This window comes from Pongo abelii, chromosome 1 (genome assembly GCF_028885655.2).
Source record: "Pongo abelii isolate AG06213 chromosome 1, NHGRI_mPonAbe1-v2.0_pri, whole genome shotgun sequence".
In the NCBI taxonomy this organism is placed as follows: Eukaryota; Metazoa; Chordata; class Mammalia; order Primates; family Hominidae; genus Pongo; species Pongo abelii.
Genome location: NC_071985.2, coordinates 154,460,193 through 154,480,156, shown reverse-complemented (window position 1 = coordinate 154,480,156; position 19,964 = coordinate 154,460,193). Strand labels below are relative to the sequence as shown.

General features: G+C 36.7%; 1 protein-coding gene across 2 annotated transcripts in view; it reads left to right on the top strand.

Annotated features, from left to right (window-relative positions):
* Nucleotides 1-294: 294 nt before the first annotated feature.
* PTGFR (prostaglandin F receptor) overlaps nucleotides 295-19,964 on the top strand; it is a 50,404-nt gene continuing 30,734 nt past the window's right edge. The window contains exons 1-3 of one of the 2 annotated variants that reach the window (XM_009248719.4): nucleotides 310-968; nucleotides 2,405-3,274; nucleotides 7,814-7,884. In XM_009248719.4, coding sequence (XP_009246994.1) covers nucleotides 2,477-3,274; nucleotides 7,814-7,884 — 869 coding nt within the window. In that variant the 5' untranslated portion in view covers nucleotides 310-968; nucleotides 2,405-2,476. Of the gene's footprint in view, nucleotides 969-2,404; nucleotides 3,275-7,813; nucleotides 7,885-19,964 lie in introns of both variants that reach the window. The other variant, XM_002810681.6, reaches the window with a different exon arrangement.

Below are 19,964 nucleotides of genomic sequence, written 5' to 3'. Positions count from 1 at the left end.
AATGGGTATGTGTCGAAGCGATATTAGATAAAAGCAATTACAGAATAAAATGGCTCAAATCGTAATTCCTAATGAAAAAATAGATTACTTCATCACAAATTTATCTCCACAAAATTTATTAGACGCACATCTCTTGGGGTATACATATCACTAGAAATTCTCTCTCCAGTGGACTTCTAAAATCACTGGAATGTTACTAATCCGTTATCTGCAGGTGTACTTTAAGAAGTCATCTCATCCCTTTTCCTTTTCACATTCCTTAGAAAGCTGGAAACAGTCCCAGTCCTCTGTGTGACAGTGAACCCTAAAGGCTGTGAGCGTTTTCATTTACAACACTGGGCTTGAATACCTGTTTTTAACTCCCTGGAGATATTTGCCACAAAATTCTCCCTCAAGCACACAACCTCTTTCTACCTGGATTCTTTATGCGTTTCGAGCTGGACTTGGAATGAATTGTCTGCAAGCTACCATCTGACAGCCTAACACGCCATCTTAGGCTTTCCTCGGCTCTCCAGACTGCTGTCTTGCATCCCCAGAGATGGCTTGGGGATAAAAATGAATTTAAAACAAAACTTTCTTTAGCTGGTCCAGCGGCTGAGGGCAGCTCTGATGCATCCGAGCACGGTGCCCTCTTCTCTCCCAGTTCTGCTCTGTGCCCATGGAAAAGGGGGCGGAGGCGAGAGAGAAGAGGAAGAGGCGGAGGTCACTCGCGCGCCCCATCCCTCCCAGGCTGCGAGTGCAGCTAGGTGCAGAGGGATCCCAGGAGCCGAGCGCGCGCCGCAGGTTCCGCGCTAAGGGAACCAGTGTGCGGAGGGGACGAGTGGCTGGACCACAGCCGGTGCCCGATCAGGATCTCCGCGCTGGGATCGGTGGAACTTGAGGCAGCGGCGGCGCGGGGCGCCATGGCACACAGAGCGGCTCCGTCTTCTGCTCCTCAGAGAGCCCGGCTGGCGGCCTGGGATGACAAGGTACCACCCCTCCAGAGGCTGATCCCAATGCATCGGCTTCGCTTATCTAGACCCAGATTTAACCAACTCACCCCTGGGACACCCGGCCACAGCTTCTGCTGGCTGCGCCTGACACTGAGTTTGGACCAGATTCCCCAAGCTAGGGAGACGCGTAGAGAAAGAAGGATACTTGAGCTAACCCATCCCCATTCTGAGCTGCTCTGGGTGGGGGGTTGGGTAGAAAGGGTCTCAGAAGAGGGAAATCGGCACAGATTCCGCTTCTCGCCGTTGCGGTGTTCCCTGCGGGCGGCACTTCGAGTTCCTCACCCCCGGGGACCTCCTCACTCTCCCTGCCTGGGATGAGGGAGAAAACAGCCCTTTGGCGTTTGAGCAATTGCAGAAAGTTTCAGCGAGTTTGTTAGTTTGGAGAGAATGTTGTGAAGCCAGGCCGAAGGGCGGCGGGGGTAGTAACGGGCGAAAGTCGAACTGTGAGTAAGACCTGGAGGAGGCGACCGTCCTGGGGGCAGCCTAGGCAGTCCCCCTCTGGCTGGGCGCAGGAAAGGCTGGCTCCGGAATTCCCAGCCTCCGGGAAAGCCAGCTGCTCGGGAAACGCCAATCCAATTAGCTCGGAGAAGAGTGGCCGTGGCCTTGTGTATCCAGTGTCTGTGACTCAGGCTTCAACCCCCCTAGGGAAAGAGTGACAAGTAAATACTTCGCCTTGAATGTTGCTACTCTGAAGCTGTAACTGGACAGGATCTTGGCCGAGGTGCACAGTGAGCGTGGCCCGCCCCCTTCCTCATCGCGAATCAGAATTTCTACACAGGGACAGCTAGACCAGAAAACCTTCCCAGAGACTCACCACTCTGCTTTTCATGGGTTCAACGTGTGTGTGGTTTGCTGTTATTTGATTTATGCTTAGAAACATATTCAGAAAATCCGCATTTAACATCAATGAACTTGCTGGTCCCCTTCCAAAGTTTGGAGATAGTTATGTCTGCCTGACAAGCAGGTCATTCAACTGAGGAATAATCTTCAGTTTGGGGACAAAGCCCACCAGAGGAAAGAGCAGACACTTTAAAAGTCTCTCTTTCTTTTTTAATAGACTTATGATTTTAAAAACCTTATTGGGTTTAAATCTAATCTTGGTAGCGATTTTGTAAAACTTGAAAATTTTAAGGTGTCAGTGATGTGTAAGGGGGACATTGAGGAGGAGGAGGAGTTGCTCATTTGCAGAGGGGCCACAGAAGTTAACCAAGGGGTCAATTTCGACAGCTTCTTCACCTTGAAAATGAAGTGTGGAACCGCAGGCAGATATGAGCTGCTTTCAGTATGATGCAACCTTGCTTATGATAGGCCAAATAAAACCCATCCCACCACAGGGCGCTGGGGCACCTCAGTCATAAACGTCAGATGAGCAGTAATGCGGTGTTCATAATTCCTCTCCCTTTATCCTACAGATGTCTGGACTGCAATCTTGCACAGTTTTGAGAGGGAGATGACTTGAGTGGTTGGCTTTTATCTCCACAACAATGTCCATGAACAATTCCAAACAGCTAGTGTCTCCTGCGGCTGCGCTTCTTTCAAACACAACCTGCCAGACGGAAAACCGGCTTTCTGTATTTTTTTCAGTAATCTTCATGACAGTGGGAATCTTGTCAAACAGCCTTGCCATCGCCATTCTCATGAAGGCATATCAGAGATTTAGACAGAAGTCCAAGGCATCGTTTCTGCTTTTGGCCAGTGGCCTGGTAATCACTGACTTCTTTGGCCATCTCATCAATGGAGCCATAGCAGTATTTGTATACGCTTCTGATAAAGACTGGATCCGCTTTGACCAATCAAATGTCCTTTGCAGTATTTTTGGTATCTGCATGGTGTTTTCTGGTCTGTGCCCACTTCTTCTAGGCAGTGTGATGGCCATTGAGCGGTGTATTGGAGTCACAAAACCAATATTTCATTCTACGAAAATTACATCCAAACATGTGAAAATTATGTTAAGTGGTGTGTGCTTGTTTGCTGTTTTTATAGCTTTGCTGCCCATCCTTGGACATCGAGACTATAAAATTCAGGCGTCGAGGACCTGGTGTTTCTACAACACAGAAGACATCAAAGACTGGGAAGATAGATTTTATCTTCTACTTTTTTCTTTTCTGGGGCTCTTAGCCCTTGGTGTTTCTTTGTTGTGCAATGCAATCACAGGAATTACACTTTTAAGAGTTAAATTTAAAAGTCAGCAGCACAGACAAGGCAGATCTCATCATTTGGAAATGGTGATCCAGCTCCTGGCGATAATGTGTGTCTCCTGTATTTGTTGGAGCCCATTTCTGGTAAGAGCCTGAAGTTTTGACTTCTGCTTTCTTGGGTTAATCCATGTTCAATTCAAGGTTATCTGGAAGTTCAGTCTTTTAAATGCTGAGAATGATCCCTACTCAAAATTTATTTCAGCACTCAGCTCTGGCTTAGAATTACATGACATATGACACATATGGTTACTTTCCCACAAGCCCTGAAGTGAAAGAAATGTGTTGCTAAACAATTCTAACCATAGTGTTAGCTGCTTGCAAAGCAGTGTAGTTCTAACAGAAGTTACATATTTTTAACATACTGACTATGATTATTTCTAAAATGTGAACAAAATGACCAACTATAAAACAACATTTGAACAGATTGCAGTAAGTCTTGATAGAAAGTCACATGAACTTTTAACTTGTAAACAGGGCATATTAGCTACTGGGTTCTCCAAAGCATGTAATGACCAGAACTGCAAAGGGTAGTGCTGAATTGAGATAGCTGGATAGTTCAGGTGTACTGCATGGATAGCTCAAGTGAAGAAATCAGTAGTTCACTAACTCAGGAACAATGCCATTAGTCCAGGAAGAGGTATGTTTGGCAGGAAGGCCAGAGATCTCTCCCTTTTTGATTCATTCATTTAACATTTTAATTTAACTGCATCTATATATGATAGCTTGATAGTTTAATTTGGAAATGAAAGCTAAAGTGAAGCTATTGGAAACAAACATAAATCATATCACTTTCCAGATAGAAGACAAAAATCATATTTATGATACATAAGTAGGACCTTAACTCCTTCTAACGTTTTGCTTTATAATGTAAGAAGTGACAACATGCCATGAAAGAAAACAAAAACAGAAGCAAAAAAAACACTTCTGTAGGGAGCAAGTGACAGCAAAGATTTTCTTTTTTCCCTCATCTGTAACAATGGGGAAGTGGGAGGGCATCCAGAGATAGCAATCCAGGTGGGATGGAAGTAAGGCAAAGGTAGAGGTAAGACAAAGGTAGTGGTTGTACCTTACCTGGTAGAATGAAGGTGATTGTTACTAATGCAGTTTTCCTAGGCTCCAAACAGCCTCATTGCCCAAGAATTGTTGCTAGTGCAGGTTTTTTTGTTTGTTTGAGATGGAGTCTCGCTCTGTCACCCAGGCTGGAGTGCAGCGGTGCGATCTCGGCTTACTGCAACCTCCGCCTCCCGGGTTCAAGCAATTCTCCTGCCTCAGCCTCCTGAGTAGCTGGGATTACAGGCATGTGCCACCAAATCCAGCTAATTTTTGTATTTTTAGTAGAGACGGGTTTTCACCATGTTGGCCAGGCTAGTCTCAAACTCCTGACCTCGTAATCCTCCCGCCTCAGCCTCCCAAAGTGCTGGGATTACAGGCATGAGCCGCCACGCCTGGCCCACTAGTGCAGTTTTAATTAACGATCCAGATGATTTTGATACACATAAAAGTTTGTGATAGCTGGTACTGCAGACAGATTCTATGATAGAGTTGAGTTTATTTTACAAAGGGAGTTCTACTTTTCTAATATTTTAAAAATTTCTATTCATATTATTGCCTCACAACCTGAATTTGGCTTCTTGAATTTTTAAGTCATTTAAACATTTTTTGTGTTGTTCCTGAGTTGGCCAGGTCATAAGAGCTCACCCAAGGGGAGAGTGGGTCTATCAATGGCAAGTCAACCTTTGGAGACTTGATAATTGTCAATTGAGGAGGCCTTCGGTGAACACAGTAAGAGTCTGATCTGTGATTAAAGTATAGTTGTATGAATTGAATAACAGAAACCATTTCTAACAACACTGGAACCACTTCATTGTTTATTTTTGAGGAGGTTAATGTATGTCACTCGACTAAAGAAATTTCCTGAGTGTAATGGTTTTTATTTTTCTGTAGTTAGGCTTTGAAGTAAAGTAGCTTTTAAAACTAAAGAGTGAGTCTGAGTGAGTTGAAATGAATTTGGGGGTGGTGAAAGAAATACAAAGAAAGTGAGAAAAGAAGTGGCTAAAAATGTTTAAATAAACTTTTACAATGAAGGTTGTGTCTCTGGAGGATACCTCAAAACAGTGAAATAGTGAAGTGTTAATAAATGAGAGACATAATCCGGACAACTGAGGTAATCACTTGTATTTTGTTTTTTGTTTATTCTGAGGCATCTTAAAAATTCTGTTTAGTTACTGGGTTTCTACTTTGAGGAATAGGAGTCATAGACTTACTCCTGCAAGACTATGGAAGGAAGCAAAATTTCAGACTCTTGGCATGGATATTTTGAATGTATGTATTTCCCTAATTTCCATTCCTGGATTTTTGGTTTGGTTTGGTTTGGAATAAATATTACAGTTTAATTCCTATTTTAAACATGTTTCCTATTGGAAACAAAGTTTCATTTTTACAGAACATTTTCCGAGGTCCACTGTCTCTTTAACTATGAATTATTGATATATCTGTGTCACCAACGTACCAATACTTTTAGCATGAAAATTATTTCTGTGTTAGATGGGTAGTAGATACACCACAGGTATTACTTTATGGGCTGATATTTTGAGTTGTTTTAAGCATTCTTTGCATTCCTGGCTTCTTTTATGGAGAGTTGAGTCTTCATGAAAATTTCTGACTGAAAGATTTTGTCAGAACTTTGGTGGCCTTGGGGATTAAGTTAGGGTCCTCAGACAGGTATAAACAACCTTATAAAAATACAGGCTTACTGCACGTTGCGCACATGTACCATAGAGCCTAAAGTATAATAATAATAATAGTAATAATAATAAAAAATAAAAAATAAAAAAAAAAGATAATGTAAAACATCTTATTAATACATGCAATCAGTTGATTACATGTTGAAATGATATTTTATATCTATTCAATAAATAAAAGATAATATTAAAATTAAAAAAAAAATACAGGCTTAAGAATCTCAAAATAACATCCAGTACTAATACTTCAGTTGAAAATTTTCTCTTCTTCTCTCTCACATATCTAGGAGGATTTTAATAGATATTAATTACTGAGCCATCATTTTCCTGCCCACCTTGTATTTTAAAAGCTTATGATTTTTAAAAATATCCCGGAAACCAAGCTTTTAGATTCCCATAGTTGCACTGTAATAGTGACAGCTTCCAGGTCAATGCCCTATTTCATACCATGTGCCTTTTCTCTCTGATTAAGTGTGAATTGTTGGATTTGTGTTTGAATGAACATCTGCACACACTCTTTGGCCAGTGTTCACAGTCATTTTCAAGTCTCAAACTGGAACGAAGGTAGAGGTACATGCAACTAAAAGGAGGAAAGGAGTAAGGTGGAGATGATGGTGTTTGTGCTTGACAGGAACTACTGCATCAAAACTTGTCAATAGTGGCATAATTTCTAAAATCATTGAAATGTATAAATTGAAATTTATATTTAAGTTTATGTCAAAGCTGATACTTTATTAATTTGTTGAGTTTTAATCAATACAAAGGTAAAATGATCAAAACGTTTGAATTCTCTCTCATGTTAATAGACTCTATTTTACTTTTTTGAGTAGTTTCGGGTCTATAGAAAAATGAGTAGAAAGTAGAGAGAATTTACAAATACTCCCTCCGCCTCCCCCACCCCATCAGCTTTATTATTAACATCTTGCTTTGTTGTGGTATATTTGTTAGAATCGATGAGCTAACACTGCTATATTATTGTTAACTAAAGTTTGTAGTTTACATTAGGGCTATCTCTTTGTGTTGTACATTCTATGGGTTTTGAAAACATAGAATGACATGTGTCCACCATTACAGGATCATGCAGAATAAATGTTTTAAATTAAAACATTTAATGTGTTTTATTTTTCCAAAAGGGGAAAATGTGCTTTCCTCCTCCTAGTAATTGAAATGTAGAAATGTAGTACAAACATAACATTTGTTTAAAATATAATTTGTTAATTACTTAAATTTTTACAATATCTGGGTTTTGTAGTTTTAAACAGTTAATTAATTCACATTCATTTAATTGTAATGCTAACTAAAAAATACAGGAAACTACAACCGATGCTTATTATCTTACAGTTCCATTTAGCAACAAGTTAATTCTAAACATCTTTGAAAGTGAAACAGCAATTATAAAATTGTCTCGCGTTCTTCCTAGATGAATCACTTTTCCTTAATAAATAAATATTGAACACATTCTCCTGATGTCTCTATTGTGAAGAGGAAAAAAGAGATTCACCAGCACTTTTGGGAAACATTTTCTCAATATTCTTTTGTTTCTACTTTTATATGGGTAATGATTCTTTTTAATGCTCCACTTCTAGAATATGCAAGCCTAAAAGGAATTAATTATTAGTGCTATGCGTAGTTCACCTATTTGGCAGAGCAATAAATACTTGTTGACTGGTTGACTGTAACTTAAGTAGTATGAATGTGAAAAGATTGGAAATGATTGACCAGTATATGGATTCTGAGTTTTGTAGGTTAACAGCCAAGCAAACTCTGAAACCAAATGGTAATTTTAATCTGTTCCCTAATCACCAACGGTAGACTTAGGATGTTATTAAACTTCAGCTGTCTTTTACTGGAAGGCCATATGTTTGTTTTACCTTCTCTTCAGGGATACAGAACAATTTTGAATGGGAAAGAGAAATATAAAGTACATGAAGAGCAAAGTGATTTCTTATGTAGGTGAGTTTACCCAAGAAATGTGTTCTCTTGCAAATGTAGAGTTGGAACTTGATTTTCCTAAGGTTACTCTTATGCTAATATTTCTAGTCAACATAGTTAAACATTGTTTGGTCACTAAGGTGTTTGTTAGATATAGATCAAAGAACTGGGTGGCTAATTGAACTTTGACTGAAATTACTAAAGGTATTGGCTTCATAATGACCAGGTCTTAAAGGGCTAATGACAAATGATGGAGTAACATGACATCATAGCACATTTTGACTATTAGTGAAGATTATTTTCTTTGAAAGGCTGACCCCCATCATCATATTTACGAATGGTGTAATGGAAATCTATGTATGTGTCTTGAGCACTTGCCTCAATACCCAAAGGATGGTGAGTGGATGTATGTTTATATATTCTAAGTGAAGAGATAATGTGGAAAATTGCACATGTACAATATAAATGTGTACATATATATATGTAGTGTGTATATATATTGTTTATGTATTTAGGAACATACATAAAAGTGTAGATGTGTACATACATACCTGTGTGTGTATGTGTATATACACATACACACATAAATGTTAAATTATTTCCCAAATTTAAAAAATTAACCAATCGCTATTGGATCAAATAAGAGAGATTCTAGTGGGTGGCGTAGCTATCAGATACTGTGTTCACTGCTTGGGTGATATTAGAAGCCTAAACTTCAGTATCATGCAATATACCCATGCAACAAACCTGTACATGTATCCCCTGACTCTAAAAACAAACAAACAAACAAACAAACAAACAAAATGGACCGTTCTATAGTCTTATATTAGATCTTGGAATATAGGTCTTTCAGGTTTACTCTTGGATTTCTGCTGATTTCAGAGGCAATATTTTCATAAATCGTTTTAGCTAGTTTTCTTTGTGAAGCGGGAGTGTCCCTCTGTTTGGAACGTGGAAGCAGCAGTGAGGTTGTTCGGATACAGGACTGATGACAACTGAGTTCTACTCCTGCGAAGTTTGTAACTTAGACCTAAACAACTCAAAATTGATATCTAGTAGAAAAGACATATTTTAGAGATACGTTAATGTAGTTTAATTGTGGGAATTCAGGCGGCTTTCTCACATTGGGGAAGGCATGAAGTAAGTGCCATGGGGTGAATGACCAACCATAGCTAGCAGAGGAGCTGCCCTGGGAGATCAGGGAGCACGTTCCTGTCCCCAAGCCTTGGTGTTCTCCTGCCTGGAACACTCTCCTCTTGACATCCACCTGACTCTCTCCCTCTTTCTTCTCTGTTCTCTCAAATATCCCCTCCTCTATCTGGGCTATCTTAAAAAGTTCCTGTTCTCTTTTCCTCTCTTCCTTTCCTCTGCTTTATCTCCCTCATAGGACCTAGCAGGGTGTGATAACATAATACATATTTCTCTATCTGGTTGTTGCTGGGCTTTTGCCCCTAGCACGTAAGCTCCTGAGGGAGGGGCCTTGCTGATTGTTCTGTGTTCAGCTCCTAGACCAGTGCCTGGCATATAGTTGGGGTCAGTAAGAGCCTGCCAAATGAATCTTATGTAAAGGAGGGCCCAGTTGTTGACTACCTCATTTCCACTTTGGATTAGCTCTGCTGAGGAGGTCAGGACCTGGTTGATAGCCCCTGGGAATACTTGTAGTACTTTGAATTGTGATTTGAGCTTTAGAGGTCTGAGAGGGAGAAATTCTGTGTTCAGGAGTTCCCTAAGAATGTAAATTGGAAGTAATATCCTGGAGAATCTTGGACTTTATGAAGTTTGAATCCAGAATGAGAATTTAGGAATTTTGTCAGCATCTAGAGGAATTTCATGGACATACTGGCTTGGTATTTTATTTTATGATATCACAATGATTTGTTTATATGTTTTCTCTGTTATTCCAAATGGTGCTTGGTGGCTTCACTCTACATTATTAGTTTATGTTTTAATTTCAAATATAATGAGCCATTAATCGATGTTTACTGAATGAATAAAATAATGAATCAAGTATTGAATGGGAAGTATCAAAGGCAAAGGAAAATATTAGGTAATAGAAATTTGGATTAATTTCTCCTGAGTCTTTAACATTGATGTTTTCTCTACAGCCACACATTTTTTTCATAATGTATTTTTTTTTATTGGTATTTTATATCTGAGAGAATCATGTTGGGGGACAAGAGGAGAACTTACTTTGAGTAAAGACCTCCAGATATTGCATGTTCCTTGTCATAAAATGAAAGCTCTATGGTAAATGTGGAAATTTGTCTGAAATAGGCTTGCTTACATCATGTCTTTACCAGCTGATTAAGTGAATGTATATGCTTTAACTTGTACTGTTATCAGACTAAAAGATTAGGTAGGTTTTATATTCACAGAGGATTAATTCTCAAAAAAATCCGACAGATCTTTTTAGTGGACACTGTGGTACTCCTCCCAGATCTTCCTTTTCTCAAGGGAATTTCCTTTAGCTGAAAGTATCTGCTTTGTCCAAGATTGTGTCCCTGTCTCTTGGGGTCAGTCTATGTGCAGTGACTGGTGGATGTGGGGTTACAGGGAACTTGTTCCTTTGCCTTGTTGGGATATTTCCGAAGGTCCATTCATGCTTCAGGGCTTGCTGAGGCGTCTGTTGAGGAGTTTCCTTGCAACTGCATTGCAGCTCCTCTCCTACCCAATCCTGCTTCCTTCTCCACTTCACACTCTCTCTGGAAAGCTTCCTGCATGCAGATCTCTGCCCCAAAGTCTATTGCCTCCAGAGTCTACCTTAGGACAACCTTCCAGAAGTCTATTTGTTCATGTACTATCTGCATTTAAAGTGCATTGCACATTGGTTTACAGTGTTATTTGATAAATATATGAGCTATGTGTAGGCTATGTATATGGAATTGAGCTCATTTAAGTACAAAACTATCTCCCTCCATAAAAGTGTATGGTGTAAAATTGGCAAATGTCAATCCATTTTTAAAAGACATTGCTAGGATGAGAATTTACTCAAGAATTTGTTGCTTTGGATGAACACAGTGATCTGGAATACTTTGTTATTTTAAATTTATTTACTCTTAGAAAAACATGACCTTTTTTTTTTTTTAAGAAGAAAGAGTTATAAAATGCCCTAAGATATCGTAGACATCGAGACGACACTTACAAAACATTACTTGAATGACTTAAGTGTAAACGACTCAGAAACATGTGTATTAAATTTATACCCTCAAGGATATAAAAATCTTCTGGCTTAAAGGGTTTTGGGCTTTTCATTAAGCTCCAAAACATTTGAAGAACAATTCAAGATGTTGATGTGTCCCAAAGCTCTTTGGGTTGCCAGTTTTAGCTTTATTTGCTTAAGACTTATCTTTATAGGAAGTATATAAAATGTATTCCATTTATATTTGTTTTGGAAGGCATATATAGCCACCCCAATTTAACCTGATATATCAGTGTCATTTATCTGTACTCAGAGAGGACTTCATCCAATAGGATAAATTTGTCTTGTGATACTTGTAAATATACCTTTCAGAGCTTGTATAAACCTGTCTCCTGTCTGTCCTCTTTTCTGGGTGTAACACAGCTAATGCCATAGAAGAGTGAATACAATTGTGGTTGTACATAGGCAGAGAGGTTTTTTTCTCACTTCTCCTCAGCTATTGTATCCCAAATGAAATTCAGACTGTGGAATGCTGAAATGGAGTGTGGCTGTGGTGTGATGGTGAAGGAGACAGGGACAATTGGATTATGTAAAATGAATTATTTTAGCCTTTTGTCCCAAGTCAAGGCTTCCTTTGAGAATAGTGTAGTTATTCAGAGTATAGGTGGGGAACATGAATCTCAGCCTCACCACTCCTTAGCTATGACCTTAGAGTTACTCTAAGACAATTGTGCATATCCGTGATTATAATAATCGGAAACTCAGATGTACTGTCCGATTAAATAATTTGACTTCCCTAAAATCTCATCACAGAGTGATTGGCACATAGTAAATGTACAACAAAATCCAAAAATACTCAAAAAGTTTATTGGTATTAATGCTGCCCACCATCCCAATGAAAAATAATCATCTATGTTTAGTTCAGATATTTTCCATTTTCTCTTCCATTAAGAAGGATTGGTTGCAGTAGAAAGGAAAAGAGAAGAAGCTCATAGCTTCAGAAAACTTGAATGTTTCCACTCCAAGTTTCAAATTATAGGTCCTTATTTCACTATCTCATCAAAAGTAAAGATGTTGCCTGCTAACCTCCTAAATATTCTGATAATTTGTAAGGTATTAATTATTAGATCAGAGTTGTGAGTAGTATCGGGGAGTAAAGGATAAAGATCTTTCCTCAAGGAACTTATAATTTAGTTGAAGCAAAAGATGTAAGATATTAGCCTTTGAAGAAGCAATATAGTGTAGTGGTTTAAGAATCTGGGTTCAAGTCCTGTTTCTTTCACTTCCTGGCCATGTGTCTGTAGCCACTCTGTGCCTCTGTTTCCTCATAATTAAGTAGTAATAAAGCAAAGTAAAGTAAGTAAAATAAAGTGAAATAAGTAGTAAGAGTACCCACTTCATACGGTGGTTGTGAGAATTAAATAACGTTTGTAAAGCACTTAAAATAGTGTTTGACATATAACAAGTACCATATGCTTCAGTTATTATACTATTCTCATTGTTTTTGCTGTTACTATTAAATAATAATGTTGCCCGCTAATCATTTTGTCAATGAGATGATCAAAGACACTTTAAAATTATTAAATGAATAATGGGAATTACAAGAGGGATTTGTCACTTCTAATTTGGTGATCCATAAGTAGTTATTTCTTTATTGATTTGACTAATATTTATTGGGCATCTAACATATGTCAGGCACTGTTCTAGATACTAGAATAATAATCACTGTAATTTAACTGTTCATAATGTCTATGGCCTTAAACAATAGTACTTATAAGATAAAAAGAGAAGAGATATGCAGGAAACTGAAATATAACAGTTCTGTCTTTTGTTACAACAGAATAGCAGGTATTTTATTATGAATGTTTGTGGATGAGATTATTTGTGACAACTTATGAAAAGGAAAAAATTTCTCTGGGCTATCATTTACAAAGAAAAATTACTGGAAATAAATGTAATCAAAAGTCAATTGATGTAAGCTGTAAGAACCAATGAGAAAATAATGCATATAATTCCCAGAGATACGGAAGTGGGAAAATGAGAAGAGAAACTCTTTAGTATTTGGGCCAGGGTTTAACAGGATTAGAATACAGCAGGTTATAATAAGTTAATATTAAAATAAAAATTTTCAAGTAATAAAATATGAGTAGAAAAATTAAGTCAGATAATAAAAATTTAATAATTCAAATTAGTATTTTATACTATCTTTTGATAAGGAAAGTGACTCAGGATGTAGAAGAGAAATAAATTTTGGGTGAAATGAAGCATTACAAAAGCTCCTAACACTTTCTAAGAATTCAAGGAAGTTTTAGAAATAAAGAAAAACAATTAAATCATTAAATTGCTGTGAATATGAGTAATAGGAAGAAAACAAAAAAGTTCATTTATGTTTTCATTTACTAATGAATAATTTATTCATTGATTTATTCTTTCAGCAGACTTTGCTGAGGAAACTGGTGGGTGTGGGTGTCTCTCCGGGTGGAGGGTAAAGGTTAGAGACAGAGACATGACCTGGGAAAATATTCCTGAGACAAATTCTAAGACTCACGCTTTCTATCTCCTTCATTTTGTCTGTGACCTTGCATTCTCTTCTCCAAACTCCACATGCTTCCTCTGCCTACTTTTTCCACTTTTACTATGGGGTAAATATAGCTATTTGTATTTTTCTGGCTTTGCTTTGGAGCAGGTCAGGGAGGCAATGGCTTAGTAATACTGAAGGAACCTCTGATCACAAAGGTGAATTAGTAAGTACTAAATACACAACAAGAACATTGCTGTAGCAGCAGTGGCAGCAATATTGGTTGTTATTGTTATTACATATTCCTTTATTTTGCTTCTTGCATTTATGACCGTGGCTGTGGACCAGAAAATAGAAGGAAAAATAAAAGTCACATGAGTGAAGGAGAAACAGAATGCAAGGGTGAAAACAAGGCAATTAGGGCAGCAGAAAGCTGGTGGTATGAGGGTGAAGAGAGGCACTCTCATGTTTTGGGAACTCTGTTGGAAAGATGAGACCTCCTTTTATTTTCACAGACGTCTTCTCCTTTATTGAGGAATATTAAATTTCATGTATTATATTCCCCAAGCTATTTGAAAAAAATATAATATTTTCTTTAGCTATAAAATTTCATTGTAAAAACTTATAACAAACTACACATTAAGTTTTTTAAAAAAATCTTCCAAATCCCACTATCCAGAGATAACTACTGTTAGTATTCTGAGTGCATCTATCCTTTTACCTAGCTAATGAGGAAAATACATTATTTTAATTCTTTGATTAATAGAGTAGTTAAACATTTTTTATTACAGTCGTTGGGCATTATCCCTTTTGTGAATGTACAGGTATTTGTATTTTTCTAAATGATTTTCAAGAACTCTTTGGATAGCAAAGAACAGATAATGCTGATATATAAAAATACTTATAAAATAAATTGTTATAAAAGCAGTTGTTTTTCCAGGTTTATTGTTTGCCTTTTAATTCAGTATTTAAGTTTACAAAAGTAGTGAATTAATAATTTCTTTTGTGGTTACTGCTTTGGTTCATGTTTAAAAAATGCTTTTCTCAGGCTGAGATGATATCAGTATTTATCTCTTTTTTTCTTCTAGCAATTTTCCCCATTCATCATTTGTATTTATGTTTTTAATATGTTTATGACTTATTTTGGTTTGGTTTACAAGTTAATGATCTGAATTTTCTATTGAATGGTTAGCCAGTTGTCCTCAAATTATTTATTGAATGTTCTTCCTGCAACCTGTTTTAAATTCCCATCTTTATTATATATAACATTCTAACATGTGCTTGGATATTTTTGGATCCTTTATCTTATCCTATTGATCTTTATGTACAATTAGTATTAGCTTTATGTACAATTGTCATCTTTATATTTTATTTAGACTTGGGTACAATTTATCAATTTTAATATAGAGTGTTTCTTATCTTGATCACAATCTATCTTATTATCAAAGTCATGTTTTGAATAAAAATTTTGTAACTTTCCTCATAATAGTGAGGCAAATTAGTTGCATTAGTTTTATAGCACTTTTATTCTAACTTTTTTTTTTTTTTGAGATGGAGTTTTGCTCTTGTTGTCCAGGCTGGAGGGCAGTGACATGACCTTGGCTCACTGCAACCTCCGCTTCCCAGGTTCAAGTGATTCTCCTGCCTCAGCCTCCTGAGTAGCTGGGGTTATAGGCACCCACCACCACACCTGGCTGATTTTTGTATTTTTAGTAGAGATGAGGTTTCACCACATTGGCCAGGCTGGTCTCAAACCCCTGACCTCAGGTGATCCACCCACCTCGGCCCCCCAAAGTGCTGGGATTACAGGTGTGAGCCACCGCACCTGGCCTATTCTAACTTTTTAAAATTTTTGTTTCTACTGTAAATATAATCATTACTTTCTTTTATATATACAAGTATATAAGAAAGCACTGATCTTGATACATTTGTTATTTATTATGGGAAAATTTACATAATATAACATTTACCATTTTAACCATTTTAAAGTGTACAATTCCTCACACTTGGTACATTCACAATGTTGTGGAGCTGTCACCACTATCTTGTACAGAACATTTTTTTTATCCCCAAAAGAAAACCCTATATCCATCAGTAGTCACTCCCCACACCCCAAAGTCCGTGGCAACCACTAATTTCTCTCTTTCTGGATTTGTTTATTATGGTTATTTTGCATAAACGGAATCTTACAATATGTCACCTTTTGTGTCTGGCTTCTTTCGGTTAGCATAAGGTTTTCAAGGTTCATCTACATCTACACTGAGCAAGGTCAGTACATCTTTCCTTTTTGTAGCTGAATAAATTCATTTATATCAATATGCCACATTTTGTTTATCTTTTCAGAAGTCAATGGACATTTGGGCTATTTCCATCTTTTGGCTATTGTGAATAATAATGATACTATGCACATTTGTGTACAAGTTTTTGAACACCTGTTAACAATTCTTTTGGGTATATAAACTAGGAGTGGAATTGTTCGTAATATAGTAATTCTGTTTAACTTCTTGAGAAACCACAAAACCTTTTCACAGCAGCTGCACCATTTTCCATTCCTAACATTAGCGTGTGAGTGTCCCAATTATTCCATATTTTTTGCCAACACTTTTTATTTTCATTTATATTTTATTATAATGGCTTTAGTGGATGTCATGGTAACTCATTGTAGTTTGAGTTACATTTTCTTAATGTTGAGCATCTTTTAATGTGCTTGTTGGCTATTTGTATATATTTTTGGAAAAAATCTTTTATTTTTATTTTTGTGTGTAAAAAAGTTATACTGGTCTGAAATTTCCCTGTTTTATTTTATTCTTTTACTTTTAATATTAGAATTATTCTAGTTTTAAAAACCAGTAGGGAAATTCTTATTTTTCCAGATCTAGAATAATTTAAGTAATTTGGCTGTTAGTTGCTTTATGATGATTTGACATTATTTCAGCATTTTTTTGACAATTTTAGTTTTATTCCTAGTGATTGGTTTGTTTGATTTTTATACCTTTTTCTATTTTTAATAAGTAAATTCTCAGTAAAAATTTGCACTAAATGTATACTCTCAAGAATACTGAGTATATTCTAATAAAATATAATAACCTAATAAATATAATAGTATATTTGAATAAGATATAATATCTTAATATTCTAAGAATATAAAGTTCTTTTTGGCTAATTCCAGCATTTCTGTACCCTGGAGTCAGTCTCTGTTGGTTCTATTTTCTTTTGAGAGCAAGTCACAGTTTCCTGTTTCTTTGTTTATTGAACATTATTGAATTGTATCTTGGGCATTGTGAATGTTATGTTAGGGAGACTCTGCTTTCTATCATATTCCTCTGAAGAGTGTTAATATTTCTGTTTTAACAGGAAATTAACTGGACCAGACTCAAACTGCAAACAGCAGCTCAAATACCAGTTAAATTATTTTATCCTTAACTAGGTTACATGGAATCTACCCTAAACATGCATGGTTCAAAGGTCAGCCCAAGATCTGGTCAGAATTTATATATAATATTTGGAGCTTCCCCTCTCTGGCTCTTTTGTTTCCAGAACTCTGTTCTCTGGTTCTTCAGGCTGGAAAGACTGTGGGTTTAGTATCAGAGTTTAGCTACTCTGCACGGCACAGACTGGGGTGTGTTTTCAGACTGGAAACTGTGGAATAGGAAACTCATCCTTTTTCCCAGAGAATAATTGATTATTCTCTAGAATTTGCCTGCTTTTGGTTATTCTCCAGTGTCTTCAGGTAGCGTGTTTGTTTTTGTTTTTGGCACAGAGTTTATAGCTGTTGAATGAAGCTTGGTTCCATAGGAGCTTATTTGGCCATACTGGAATGAAATACCACATTTAGATTTTAGATTTGAATTGTTATTTTTTAGAAAAATTCATGCCTCTCCATTTTCTAAAATTATTTTTGACATTTTTGGAAGTTCCATAGGGATATAGTCTATGTCTGCTTTGCTAATCATTGTATTTGCAGAGCCTAATGCAGGACATGTCACACAGTGAGTATTCAAGAAAATTTGTAAAATGTTGGATAAGTTTCATAACCATACTATAAATAATTGAAAAATTATGTAGAATTTGATTGACATTTTGTTTTATTGGCTTTGTTACTGCTGTGATTTCTTTTTGATCATATTGTCTCTATTCTAATGTTTGGTATTTTGATTGATTTCTAGATTGCTGAAGTATGAAATTAGACTCTTAATGTGAAGAATAAGAATGAGGTTTGCCTTCAAACTAGAATGTTTGAAAATGTACTTATCTTGGTCAATAGTTTTGCTGGTTATTGAGTTGTTATATCAAAATTATTTTCCCTTAAAGACCTTGCTGACTATATTCTATTTTGTTCTCTTCATTTACTTCTATAAAGAAAGAATTTGAAACCAAGTTAATTCTTTTCCTTCCTGTGTGGTTACTTACAGGATTATCTTTGGAATTTGTTTCAGTGTGGGAATAGTTTTATTATATTTTGTGTATACTCAGGATACTTTTTTAATCTGATTTTTTTTAACCTCACAGAAATGTTCTATTTTCTTTTTTTCTGTTTGTGCTTCTGGCTACTTTGTTTTTTCCTTATGGAATACTTATTACAAATATATCAGAGCTTCTTGATTTATTATTCATAATACTTATCTTTTCATGCATCATATGTATATTTTTATTCTTTTCTAGAAAAATTGCCTAAACAGATTTGGTATTCTGTTTTTATTGCATTCTTTATATTTTGAAATTTAGTAATACTGTTTTTCCTCTGGCATGTGGCTGGAAACTTCATGGTTTTGGTGAACAGCTTCTTTTCTTGAGTATTACTGTAGTCCAAAGTTACCTGAGGCACTGCTCTCTTTTGAATCATCATGCCCTTCATTAGGAGTGTGTAGCTGTCGTGACCCCCTTTACTGCTCCAAGTACAGCCTAGGAATGAATGTCACTGTCCCCATAGTAAGTGCCAGCTCCCTGCTGTGCACCTCAGAGAAATGCATGTGGTTCAAACTCTCCCGTGACCTCTATCTCTGATCCACTCTCAACAGTCTGGCCTGCCTTTTCCAGCATTGGTGGGTATATGTGCTGTTTCTAACTGAGTTGTTCCAATGGGAATTTGGGCAGGAAGAATGCAAAATGTAAAGGTAAAATCACCTTCTTAACCCAGAGGGGTCATTGTTACTTTAAAATGTGTATTTCTCATAATATTCTGTATAAATTATAAAGGCAAGCCTTAAAGTGGAAAATTAATCTAGTATATAATTTTTGTCATTTCAGTCTACTGATAGGAATGTTACAGTCAATTCTTTTAACTGAGGTGATTTTCAAAATTGAGTTAGTGAGATGTTTGGGTATTTTGGTATAGTCTAAGGAACTTTTAGTGCCATTCTTATTAGTGGAATATAGACCATCATATTCGAACAGACAAAATAGAGATTTTCTTTCATTCTGTCTCATGCTTGCAGTGCCTCTTGGTTGGACTCCAGAATTCTGACATTAAAAAAATTTTAATGTGGACAGTAACTTTACTACTTACATTCTCCCGCCTGTATTCTGGTAGCTGTTTCAGTTCTGCTAAATCAGAAAGGAATCAGTGGATGGAAGAGTATAGCTAAATTTCCACTGTAGAAGGTAGGCCCGTTCTGCCTAGAGCCAGGAATATGATGCTGACAATGGTGGTCATCAACGCCTGTAATTGGCCTATCCCTCTTCCAGACCAGTCTAGTTGTGGTTTGGAATTGCTCAACACCTGTGCATTAAGAAGAAACTTCTGAGACTATTTCTCCAACCTAGCATATCCTTTGTGTCTGCTTATATTAGAAATGCATCTTTTGGGGAAATGCTGGACTAGAATTGCATATAAAGAACAGTATGAGTGCTGCCTTGTTTCTTATTTCCTATTATAAAAGTTTATTTCCAAATTTCAACAAAAAGTAGCAACTGATATCTCTATCATTATGCTTGTATTCATTATGGTGAAAAGATAGTTTCTGATATATCTTAATTTTTAAATGTTTCTATAATGGTGGCTTTTTTTGTTACTGAAATCTAGCTTTCCTGGATAGCGGAGAAGATGGCAATCTATCTAGCAGTAATTTCCATTGCATGCTATTGACTTTCTGCTAGTTGCCCAATTTAGATTGTCTATATAAACTAAATGGTCATAATATAAAAGCTAGCCTGCTTATTCATATAGTTTTACATTTTTGTGGATTTCCACATCATTGATTTAGCAAGCCATTTTATGTTGGGTGGTAAAGGTGACTGAATGACCTGTTTTACCTATATCAACACTCTCATCTTAAACACCTCCCTCAGGTATGAATTGACATTAGAATGTAACCACAGCATTGGTGCCACCTTTCTCTTGGACTTCTTGGGTTGTTTTACATGGTTGCTAAAAATTCAAACTTAAATCAGTTCAACTCATCCAAAGATTACCTGCTAAATGGTGTAAAGAGATAAGCAGCAACC